The following is a 12,271-nucleotide window of genomic DNA, read 5'->3' as shown; positions in this document are numbered from 1 at the left end:
TCTCAAGTTTCAAAAAAAAAACCCTTTTTCTCATCCCTATGGAAAATGAATATCCAAATTATTCGAAATTCTTATCTGTAGAGCATCTCCAAGGGTTTTGCATAATTAAGTTGGCATTTGTTGCTATTTACGAACTCCCAAAACAAATACAAAGTCTAAAAATAGGTTATCTCTAAGGATTTTGCATAATTGAGTTGGCAATTAGCCAAAGCGGACCCGGCTGCGATTTTTTTTTCCCGCACGACTTTTCTTCGCGCGCGTAAAGTCGCCGTCGGTTCTCGTATTTTCCTCACAGGTCGTACCGCCAGTTCTTCCTGCTCCCCCACCACTCGTTGTAGGTGCCGCCGCGACGACTCGTATCAGACTCGTGTCAGGTTCTATAGCGGACGGTGGCGATGGTGTTGCTTGCGATCGGTAGTGGATGGCGGGGGGTTTCTGTCGCAATCGAATCGATGGACCATATATGGCGCGAAGAAAGTCCAGGTCGCGCGGGGGACTAGGAGACGCGCGCGATAGGCCTTTTGCCAAGCCGTGCGTGGCTTGGCATATATACCAAGTTTGCTCTCTCATTTACCAAGTTGCCCAAAATACAAACTCCAACTGCAAAACCATTGGATATCTCTTTGCGATTTTTGGCAAACTACAAAAATACAAAGTCCAAATACAAAACCCTTAAAGATGCTCTAAAAGATGTAATGTGGATATTCTTATTTGTATCGGTTTCTAATATAGATACTAAATGTATATATATCTGAATTTATTTTTAATATTTTCTCTATCCTATTCCTATCCGTTTTGAGAATATTATCCATATCGAAAAGAAAACAATATGCTATTTAAAAATTTTCTTTCCATAACTAGTGATCAATTACTTTATTTTATTATATACTAATGATGCATTTAGTCTATCTATATATAACTTTTAGTATTAATTTAAAATTGTTAATGATACTTAAAGATTAAATTAATCATAGTATTTGTCTGATTTAGTTTAAACCAGATATATTTGTTACATAAATCTAATATTAATTTATTAATTGATATATTTAATCATTAAATATTTATTGATAAGTATATTATTTTTACGGGCTATCCTTGTCTATGTTATTATACAAATACTTTAATCTCAGCTTGTGTAATAGTTCTATAAATCTAAAATATTGATAAAGCAAAAAATTTTCCAAATAGTGCATTTTCATTTAGTTCACTTTTGTTATCGATTAACTTATTTTAGTAGTAAAATTTTTATTCATATAATACTTTGAGTTGTTTTGTACACGTATTAAAAAATATCCATATTTATATTCGAATTTTGAATTAAAATATGGTAAAAATATGATATCCGAATCTTATTTGGTGCCTGTCTGACTTCCGCGCTTGGGAGTTCGGACTACAGCAAAGCCCGTCTGTTCTCGGGAGTCTATCCACAAAGCTTGGCGTATATAAGGGCACTTCTAAGAAACTACGTATAGTTTCTATACTCATTAATTTTTATAGACACTATATATAGAAACTATAGTCGCAATGGATAGTTTCTATAGAATATTTTTATATCCAATCACATTCATTCTCTCTCCATGCTTAGCCAATCATATCACTTCATGTCTTGGATTTTGTGTAGACATGGTTTCTAACTTAGAGCACTCAATGCAAGACTCTATCACAGAGTCCAAGACACTTAATTACATATTATTTATGGTATTTTGCTGATGTGGTAGTATATTTATTGAAGAAAGAGGTAGAAAGTCTTAGGCCAGTCTCAATGCATGTTTCATGGGAGTGTCATGCACATTAAATAGGATGCCACATAGGCAAAATTGCTGACTTGGCAGGGTCATTAAATGAAGGAGTTTCATCAGATGAGAGAGGAGTTTCATCCCCATGAAACTCTTGTGGCTCGGTTACCTAGTCTATAGTCTTGATAACTGTGCCATGAAACTATGCATTGAGACTGGCCTTATTTAGACTCCAAGTCCACATTGTTCGAGGTAATAAATAACTTTAGACTCTATGATAGAGTCTGCATTGTGAGTGCCCTTAGACCCAGTTTCTATAATTTTTACTCTCTCTCTTCAATAATTACATTGCCACATCAGCAAAATGCTTAGGTGGCACTGCAATTAATGTCTATAGAAACCACGATGGTTTATGGAGTCCAAGACAATTAATTACATACTATTTATGGTATTTTGCTGATGTGGCAATGTAATTATTGAAGAGAGAGAGTAAAAATTATAGAAACTGGGTCTAAGGGCACTCACAATGCAGACTCTATCATAGAGTCTAAAGTTATTTATTACCTCGAACAATGTGGACTTGGAGTCTAAATAAGGCCAGTCTCAAGGCATAGTGTGATGGCACAGTGTAGCACGGCTATAGACCAGGTAGCCGGGCCGCAAGAGTTTCATGGGGAGGAAACTCCTCTCGCATCTGATGAAACTCCTTCAATGCATGAACCTGCCAAGTCAGCAATGTTGCCTAGGGGGCATCCTACCTCGTGCACATGTGGACTCCGAGTCTACATGCGACGTGGAATGCCTTAGACTTTCTACCTCTTTCTTCAATAAATATGCTGCCACATCAGCAAAATATCATAAATAATATGTAATTAAGTGTCTTGGACTCTGTGATAGAGTCTTGCATTGTGAGTGCCCTAATGATTAAATATAAATTACATCATCTGAGATGAACCAGAACTAGCTTCTTTCAGAGAGTTAACTCAAAACCTCACAGGGCTTTTGAATATGGATAGAGAACCCTCAACGACATGAAAATAATCTTCATAAAAGTTTAGAATAACAATACAATGAAGTAAATAAAAAAAAGTGAAGGCTGTTCTTTCTTCAAATCTGCAAAGTTCTAAAACAGAAGCTTTGATCACCATAATTCAGAAAAGTGCCAGCTAGTTGCCTCTCCTAGAATTTCATTAGGCTCTCCTGCAATTTCAAAACTGAGATATCACCATTCAACTACTGATCTTTTTCACTGAACCTAGCACGAGCAGTTCCTAATTAAATACTACTAGTGATCTTTTTCTGCAGATGCCTGACTGACAGGAATTTTGAAAGTTCTGTCAACCTTGCAACGGCTGAATGTATAAATGTTAATACGAAGCATTTCCATGTCTGAAACAACCTAAGTGAAATTTCCTAAAGCTCCTAGAACTTTTCACCAATATAGTAAATGAAATGCACAACATAATAAGTTTATGGATACAAAAATGCACTTTGAGAGTTGGATGTTGATAAACCTATATGACACCTCTCTAAATTCAAAGTTAATGGACCTATGATGCATTTTGCTCTATATCAAATTCAATCATGTCTACCGCATGCGTCAATATATCTCGCATACTATATTCTGCAGGCCGGCACAGCAATCTTAAACAATATTCTGCTTTCGTGTCTACCAATCCTTTGAAGGTCAATACCAACCCCACCTATCCTTCAGCATCAAGAAATCAAACGCATCCACGTATATTATATAAAAAGGACACAAACACATACTATTGCTTCTCCATTGTAATGACCTAATCAACCAAGGCCAGCAACACCGTACCTACCCGGCTGGCCGGCCGCTATACATTTTCTGGAGCTAGAGCCAGGCAGGGAGCCCTGGACAGCAATCAAGATCATAACAACTAATCCATGTACATAACAACTATTCCATGAAGGTATGGAGTTCTTTCCTTTCACTGTTATGGGTTGACATCATATCAAAAGAATGTTTATCGATGGGTTTCACCTGTGAAAATTTGTGTCGAACCTTGAGTTTTTCTCTGCCCATTTTCGTCATTTATGTCTTCTGAGGAGCTCTGCTTGATGTTTTGATGACCGTTGTTTGGCTTTTGGACTTTGATCTGAAAACAGGCAAAATACTACTTATTCGAACTTATAATTAACATGATCTCTGTTGTAGCTCTCATCCCAATGAGCCAAAACCACTCATGAGAGGACTACAACAAAATAGGAGATAGTTACGGGTGGCTAACACTGAAACCCAAGAAAGTCCATTTCCAACCTTCAATTTGCACTGTGGGCTGATTTTCATCTCTGAACTACGAAATCAGGTACAAAGGCTCCCCAACTGTTGAAACCAGGTAATGAATTAACAGTATAGTTTAACATCTAAAAACTCATAATAAGAAAAATACCAAAATAGCGTATTTTTCTTCTAAAAATATTATCTATCTATTTGTACTCTATTTGAAGTTATTTGAATCTTTTAGTTGTTCATGTTTGTATTGTTCTATTGCCTATAGTCACATATTATTTATTTAAATTATCGTTTTATGATCCAGTTTATGTTGATCCCATGACTAGTCAATTGCATGAAGTCTGAGGCACTGCCTTGTTTGAAACCTATAATCTAATCATCACACAATCATTATAAAAGAAAAGCACTTACCATGCAAGTCTAAATAGGATATATGCACTTACCACGCAATCATCATAAATAAATAGGTTTAAAATCGCTCTAAGTATAGCACTAACCAATAGAAAACATTTTTAGAGAAAAATTGGTACTCATTCGCATTTCTATTATTTGGAATAAGTTTGTTATGAATTTTTAGAGATTAAACCGAACTTTTATTATTTTTAGAAAATAGAAACCCACCTGAGAAACCAGCTAGAAGACCAATTTGGTCCGGTTTCAATAGTTGAAGATTGTCCAGTATCTTGTTTCCTAGTTTCTGCCTTTATGGTTGAAAATTAGACTGCCATGTAAAAGGAGGTGCTAGGTTGGATAAAGGACTTCAACACTATCCATGGAAATTGGGAACAGGCAACATTTTTCAGCAACTCAAGTCTAAAAGGGGCAAAGTACGATTTATTTTGTTGTTACCATGCAGATGGAGATTGCTACGGGTGTAATGAGTTCCCTGCTCCTCAAGATGGCAGAGCTACTTACTGATGAATACAGTTTGCAGAGAGGCCTAAGGGGTGAGGTCATGTTCCTGAAAGCCGAGCTTGAGAGCATGCAAGCTGCAATGGAGAGGGTGTCGGAGGCACCTGTAAATGACAATCAGGTTAATATATGGGCAAGTGAGGTGAGAGAGCTGTCCTACGACATCGAGGATAGCATTGATCAGTTCATGGTGCGCGTCCATGTCCATCCATCAACCACACCGGAGGGATTCAAAGGATTCATCGCTAGGAGCTTGAGATTGTTGGCAGAAGTCAAGACTCGGCATCAGATTGCCACAGAAATCAGAGACATGAGGACACTAGTCAAGGAGGTGGCTGACCGACGCAATAGGTACAAGGTTGACAGTTCTGTCACCACTGCTTCTACTGCTCCAGAAATTGACCATCGTTTGCACGGTATCTATGAAGAATCAGCAAAGCTCGTTGCAATCAGTGGGCCAAGAGAAGATCTAGCCGAATTGCTAATGGTGCGGGAGGGCGCATCTAAGAAACTGAAAGTGATCTCTATTGTCGGAGTCGGTGGTTTGGGTAAGACGACTCTTGCTAATGTGATGTACCGACAGTTGAGGGGGCAATTCGAATGCAGTGCTTTTGTGCCAGTGTCTCTCAAGCCTGATTTGAAGAGAATCCTATGCAGTATACTCCGTCAAGTTAGTGAGCAAATTTACACTAACATTGAAACATGGGATGTTGTGGAAATCATCAACAAAATCAGACAAGTTCTTGAGTATAAAAGGTAATGCAGTAATCAATATATGCACATTGCTAACAAAGTTTCTTAATTTAAAACATAGAATCTATGGATAAGAGATTGTGAGCATTATCACTGCACTAGTTCCTTTCCAGGAAATGTTGGATTATTATTTCATTCCATTTACATGTTAATGTTTCCAAGGAAAAATTGCATGTAGTCACATTGCTAACATGCTCTTACACAAAACCACAGGTACTTCATTATAGTTGATGATATTTGGGATGAATCAGCTTGGAATTTGATCAATGATGCACTGGTTGATAACAACTGTGGTAGCAGAGTGATCACAACAACTCGTGTAGCTGGGGTTGCTGCATCATGCTGCTCTCTTAATGGTGGTACAGTCTATAAACTAAAACCCCTTTCCCATGATTACTCCAAGAAGTTGTTCTACGAAAGAATATTTGGTCATGAAGATAGTTGCTACCCAGAACTGAAAGAAATATCTGAGAAAATTCTGAGAAAATGTTATGGAGTGCCATTAGCCATCATCACCATAGCTAGTCTCTTGGCTAATAAACCAAGGAATATAAATCAGTGGGACATTGTGCATAGTTCCATTGGTTCTGGAACTGAAAAGTTTCCTAGCATAGAGAGCATGCGACAAATATTATCTATCAGCTATTATGATTTACCATCTCATTTAAAACCTTGCTTGCTGTACCTAAGTATTTTTCCAGAGGATTACACTATTTTGACAGATCAGTTGATACGAAGATGGATATCCGAAGGCTTTATCCATGGTAACGATGTTGAAACATTACATAATCTTGGGCACCATTATTTCAGTGAGCTCATCAACAGGAGCCTTATTCAACCGGAACACATTAATACTCGTGGAATGGTAGAAGCTTGCCATGTGCATGATATGGTACTTGATCTCATAACATCATTGTCAACCAAAGAAAATTTTGTCATTACATCACATGGTCTCAAGCTCGCGCACCTTCCAAAGAGGATTCGTCGATTTTCCCTCCATAATAACAGTAATGAAGAGCTCACCAGAACAGAGGTGACCATTAATTTGTCCCACACGAGATCACTTATTGTGTTCCCTGGTGCTGTTAGCCTGATGTCTCCTCTTTCAAGCTTCCAAGTTTTGCGAGTATTGGACTTAGAAGGTTGTCGTGACCTCCAGAACCAGATCAGCAGTGTTGGGAGTTTGCTTCACTTAAGGTATCTAGGACTAAGGGATACAAGTATTACCAACCTCCCAAAGGGACTAGAGAATCTAAACTATTTACAAACCCTGGACTTGAAGCAAACAAGCATAAGTCATTTACCTTCAACTGTTGTTCAACTAAGACGACTGATGCACCTATATATTGAACCATCAGTATTGCTACCACCAGGGATTGGTAACATGGAGTCCCTACAATTGCTAACATCGGTTAGCGTCAGTAGCTGTGCAAACTTCACAAAAGAATTAGGCAGTCTAACAGAACTAAGAGTCCTCCATATTTCACTTGATGGCACACTGCATGAGAGCCACAAGAATCCATTGGTTGATTCATTATGCAACCTGAAGAAAATCCAAGAACTACACATTGATTCTACAGGAATATCTAATGAGTTCGTTGTGGATTTAGCATGGTTTCCCCAGTATCTCAAAAGTTTCTTAGGAAGGGTGCCTAGATTGCCAAGGTGGATGAGCCCCTTGCTATCAGATCTGACCACTCTGGTCATTACACTCGACATGATACAACAGGAGGATTTCCAAAATCTTGGAGGCTTGCCATTTCTGCAGTTCCTTTGTCTTACTGTTGATTCTGCTGAAGAAAGGATCATCACTAGCACTGATCAAGGAAAATTCCATAGTCTATCTGAGTTTCACTTTCATAATGATAAAATGGGGCTTATTTTTGCACAAGGGTCTATGCAAAATCTAAAAACCCTTGAGGTAACATTTAGGGTGAGGGAGAGAAAGGATGCATATGGTGATTTTGATTTTGGCTTGGAGAACCTCTCAGTGAAGCATGTCATCGCTAGGATTCGCTGTACAGGTTCTACAGTATGTGAGGTGGAGGATGCTGATTTAGCCCTGAGGAAGGCAATTGATTTGAACCCCAACCATCCAAAGCTTGAGGTGATCAGATATTACGAAGATGAAATGTTGGAGGATGGACAACACTGGGGAAAAACATTGGTAGAGGAGGACAACGAGAAAGTACTATGCCCACTTTCCTGTTTACAGTTCCATGTGTTTTAGAGTTCTATCATACATTTTTGTTTACATACCTTCTTTTCCGTTGATAAATAAGGGCGTTGATACTCTTTGTGGTGAAAGCATTTTATTGCTAATACCATATCAAGTTTTAAGTTAAAGCTAGTTCTAAATAAATCTTTGCTATTGCCAATTCTTTTGTCAATTCCAAAGCAGTTCCGAAATAATCAAGTCTCGCTACCAAATCCCACAATAGATGAACCCTAATTACTTATACAGTGCTTCCACGTACAAAAGCCATTGCCATATTAAGAGAATAATTAAACTTCTTTTCAGATAAAAAACCTCCCAAAATTATAGTTTGCCAGCCCTAAATAATTTATTTGGTGTGTTGGACATTGCCAAAGGATAGTATATAAAATTTAGACACACACAAAAAAAGAGAGGATAGTATATGAAATTTGCAGTATAGATTGAAGAGATACTATTTCCATACATTAGATATATATTTAGGCCAAGGGGAGGAGGGGTCTTTTCTTCTTTTTGTTTAACCACACTTGGGGAACTAAAATTTTGTTTTAGTTCCACTAAAGTTTGCTCATTGTCTTTAATCCAGGTTGTCCTTCAAAGGAGAGGGCCATGGGGTGGAGATAGAGGTAGCACTCGCGACATCATGGTGGCACCCCAAAGTCTGAAAAGTGTGAAAATTTGCAGTGCGGCAGTTGTGGATGCAATCAGCTTTTCTTACCTTGACAGATATGGGAGGGAACACAGCATGCCATTTTGGGGTGGTGTTGGTGGGATGATCCGAACGGTGAGTGCGCTTGAATAATTAATTTTTTCTTTCACTTAAAAGGATTTTTTCTGCACTGGGAAGCATATGTACATCTTTCATGATTGAATCATATACATCATGCGTATAATAGTTTAATAGTTCAATGGCACGACACAACCTAGGCACAGTTTAGAACACAATATTTCCCAAGAACCCTAACAAATTTGTGTGGCCGGGATCGGAGCTTGTGGCTACAGATGGATGCTGTGATGGACGCATGTTTTGGACAAATAACAGGGACCTGGGGCAAACTTAGGAGCATAAAGCCATTTGTATAGTGCTTTGAGAGGATATGCAGTTTGATTGTTCACTTTTCTCTTCATTTGCAGATTGATCTTGCCCCTTCAGAGTATGTGAAGGAGGTTTCCGGGACATATGGGCTATGCTCTCCTCATCCGGACGTTGTTATAACATCACTCACCCTGGTGACTAATTTATGCAGCTATGGACCTTTCGGCCAACCGACAGGGACCCCATTTCACACTCGAGTAGACAAAACTGCCAGCATTGTTGGCTTCTTTGGGCGGTCTGGGATATATCTTGATGCAATTGGTGTTTATGTTCGCCCTTCTAAATCATAGCTACTGCTTTCTTGTATCCTTTGACTAACTGTTATGGTTAAACTACAATATGCATTATTGACGATTTCATCATATTCCAAATGATGAATATCCCTGGTGGCTCTACATCTGAAGTTGCATATAGTTACTTGTTAGAATACTTGCAAGAGCAATATAATGAAAAAGTTACAAGTGTAACAATATTCAAAATTCTCCTCTAGCACAATCTGTTGGTATTGGTAAACCACAATCGATGATTAGCATGTTAGAGTTGATCTTGGCTTAACAACCTTGATTAAGACACAGGGGGTAGAGCCCCACCTACATGTGCATGATCCGAAGCGTCCCTAAAGATCAATTCCTTGGCCTGGTCAAATATCCTCCATAGCCACATAAAATAGGGTGTTAACTTAACACACTAAGATAATTACCTTCTAAACAGCCTTAACGAACAAGGTTTTGGGCAAAGCAGGGCCTGAAGACCATCAAATCCCATGCCCACAATGGACCGCTACCTACATGGATGTCGAATCCAGGAGGACTGACGACATCTTCTCGTGATCTGCTGCACGCATGCACTGAGCAGGCACAAGGACTTGAGCCGCTATAAAGGGGCATCTTCATGTTGGTCAAAGCAAATTAATATTGGATTAGTTGTTCTCGTTCATTAGGCTACTCAATCCTTACAGTTAATTACGTTTAAGATCTAAAAAAATATGGCACCAAAGCCACCAAGCATAATCTTGAACACTAATGCCTCTGTTGATAACAATAACTGATAAGCACTCACTAGGCCCAAATTGTGCTCGGCCTTAGCCAAATCATGCCTAATTTTCATGTTTTAAGCCCTCCCGGTGTTAATCAATTATGTGTAGCCCCAATATCATGTCCACATTTGTATAAAAAATATATATATCATGTCCACATTACTAATTGAGGATCAAAGTTTGGCTCTGTTCATCATGTTTATGGGTTAATTCAGCTTATGTTTGTCCGGGTCAGCACTAATTGTACCCTTCTCATGTTAGCTGTGATGATCATTGAAGCGGAATAGGCCAAAATCTGAAACCCAAAACCGTTCCCCAACTTTTCCCCAAAGACCCGAAAAAGCAAATTGCCAGTTTCATGCGATTCCAAGCAGGGATTATATAGTACCTTAGGGGCTGAAGCATAGGCGTTGCCACCGACCACCGTGGCAACTTCCCTGTTTGCGGGTAGCTCATGGCATCAGGCCACGGCACACGAGCATCAGGCAAACACCTGCTTTGCTGCTCCCTTCACTGGGATCTCGCGACGCCGAGCGCCTGCCCGCGCCGTGTCGCAGCTTGGCTCCATGCGCTCTGCTCTCCAATGCGGCAGTTCCGCGCGGCAACGTGGGCACGGCGAGGCACGAGCGCGACGTGCTGACGCCGCTGCACCGGAGCAGCGGAAGGCATCAGTTCGCCGCGCGCATTCATCGCCGTCGCCGCCGCCGCCCTCACTCTCTCTCTGGCCTTTGCGGGGAGGCGTCGCGTGCGCTGGTTTTGGTCCGTTTGGGAACGAAAGGACGGTCGAGATTGCATCACGTGAATTCACAGCCCGCGCATAGGCTTTTGGGCTGTATTAGTGTTAGGTGTGGTTGTCTCAGCCCGTGTTACAATTATCTTTTTTGTTTTTGAAAAAGTAACCTCTTTCTCACTAATTTTTTGTATCTTAATCAGGAGGGGAATGCCCCCTACTAAATTTTATTGATATAAAAGACAGGTACGGATACATTCTGGATGTGTTTCTCAAGAAAAAAAAAGAGAGGAAAAAATCTGATAAATTACACATAGTGCTCTATCCACTGGGCTAAAGGAGTTTTTAGATTCGTTCGCAAAAAAAGGAGAAGTTTTTAGATTATTGCTAACTCTAAGCTTAACCTGAGCTAGTTCTCAAGATATTGAAATCGTCTAATTTATCTCCCTAAACAGTTTGAGATGATCAGAGAGGTAAATCAGACTTTACGATAGTTCAAGAAGGAGACTACCAAAAAAAACTCTGTAAAAATATTCTTTTCAAAAAAATATCCAAATTTTTTTTTCTAGAATAAATATATATTTAATAAAAATAATAAATTACGATTTAGTGTCAGAAATTTATAAAAAATTGTTGTAACCTAGAAAAATGTGAAATAAATTCCATGTTTTTCCTAAAACTATGTTGTACCTCTTTATTCTGGAAAAAGTCTACACAATCCCCAAACTATTTAGCGTGGAATATTTCATTCTCCAAACTATAAAATCGGATATTCTACCTTCTGAACTTTCAAAATCGGTCAAATAACCCTCTAGAGTGGTTTTAGAGGGTGGTTTTGTCTTTTTATTTTTTATTTATTTTCGCTGAATCTTTGAAAAATCATAATAAATCACAAAAAAAAATCATAAAATGAAAAATTCAATTTTGTTGGACTCCTGATCAGTAGATCTACACAATGAATATATAATATGGTATACTTTAGTACAAAGTTTTTATTGTAGCTTTAAATCTATGTTTTTCTGTAATTAATTCAAATAATTCATATATGTAATTCCTATGGTAAAAATTTTTGTGTTGGGCTCATTATTATATGCTTGAACTATGGTAAATTTTTTGTACCCATTGGATCACGTATAACTTAGTTATAGATTTATTTAGCTTTATTCTTGTTAAATATATGTTTTATCTATAACTAATTAATACGTGATTCAATGAGTATGAAATTTTTACCATAGTTCAAGCATACAATAATAAGCCCACCATTAAAAGTTTACCACAATTGGACCATAGAAACTACATATATGAATTATTTGAATTAATTATAGAAAAACATAGATTTAAAGCTACAATAAAAAATTTGTATTAAAGTATATCATATTATATATTCACTGTGTAGATCTACTTATCAGGAGTCTAACAAAATTAAATTTTTATTTTATGATTTTTCTATGATTTATTATGATTTTTCAAAGATTCAGCGAAAATAAATAAAAAAGAAAAAGACAAAACCACCCTCTAAAACCACTCTAGGGG

The 12,271-nt window shown here is 38.2% G+C and overlaps 1 protein-coding gene and 1 long non-coding RNA gene across 4 annotated transcripts; one reads left to right on the top strand and one right to left on the bottom strand.

The window, feature by feature from the left end:
- On the bottom strand, nucleotides 2,682–10,758 carry LOC110435842. Of its 3 annotated transcripts, XR_002453699.1 has the most exons (4): nucleotides 10,397–10,758; nucleotides 4,912–5,012; nucleotides 4,021–4,086; nucleotides 2,682–3,859 (listed from the first exon to the last, which is right to left on the bottom strand). It is a non-coding gene; the product is annotated as an uncharacterized LOC110435842 (long non-coding RNA). The 3 variants fall into 3 exon arrangements; XR_002453700.1 differs by lacking the exon at nucleotides 4,912–5,012; XR_002453701.1 differs by lacking the exons at nucleotides 4,912–5,012; nucleotides 10,397–10,758 and adding an exon at nucleotides 4,618–4,718.
- LOC8068739 lies at nucleotides 4,815–9,367 on the top strand. Its single transcript, XM_021461906.1, has 5 exons — nucleotides 4,815–5,664; nucleotides 5,875–6,387; nucleotides 6,952–7,849; nucleotides 8,463–8,660; nucleotides 9,011–9,367. Exons 1-5 carry the CDS (start codon nucleotides 4,847–4,849, stop codon nucleotides 9,260–9,262), a joined length of 2,679 nt encoding a protein of 892 aa, XP_021317581.1. The 5' UTR covers nucleotides 4,815–4,846; the 3' UTR covers nucleotides 9,263–9,367.

Source organism: Sorghum bicolor, chromosome 5 (assembly GCF_000003195.3).
Source record: "Sorghum bicolor cultivar BTx623 chromosome 5, Sorghum_bicolor_NCBIv3, whole genome shotgun sequence".
NCBI classification, from domain to species: Eukaryota; Viridiplantae; Streptophyta; class Magnoliopsida; order Poales; family Poaceae; genus Sorghum; species Sorghum bicolor.
This window is presented reverse-complemented; position numbering and strand designations above follow the sequence as displayed.

What these genes read in the sequence shown, in the direction of transcription:
- LOC8068739 (XM_021461906.1), top strand. Translation starts at nt 4,847, where the DNA reads ATGCAGATGGAGATTGCTACGGGTGTAATGAGTTCCCTGCTCCTCAAG. An exon ending in TAGAGGAGGACAACGAGAAA is followed by an intron (nt 7,850 to 8,462) that starts GTACTATGCCCA and finishes TCTTTAATCCAG; the next exon opens with GTTGTCCTTCAAAGGAGAGG. An exon ending in TTGGTGGGATGATCCGAACG is followed by an intron (nt 8,661 to 9,010) that starts GTGAGTGCGCTT and finishes CTTCATTTGCAG; the next exon opens with ATTGATCTTGCCCCTTCAGA.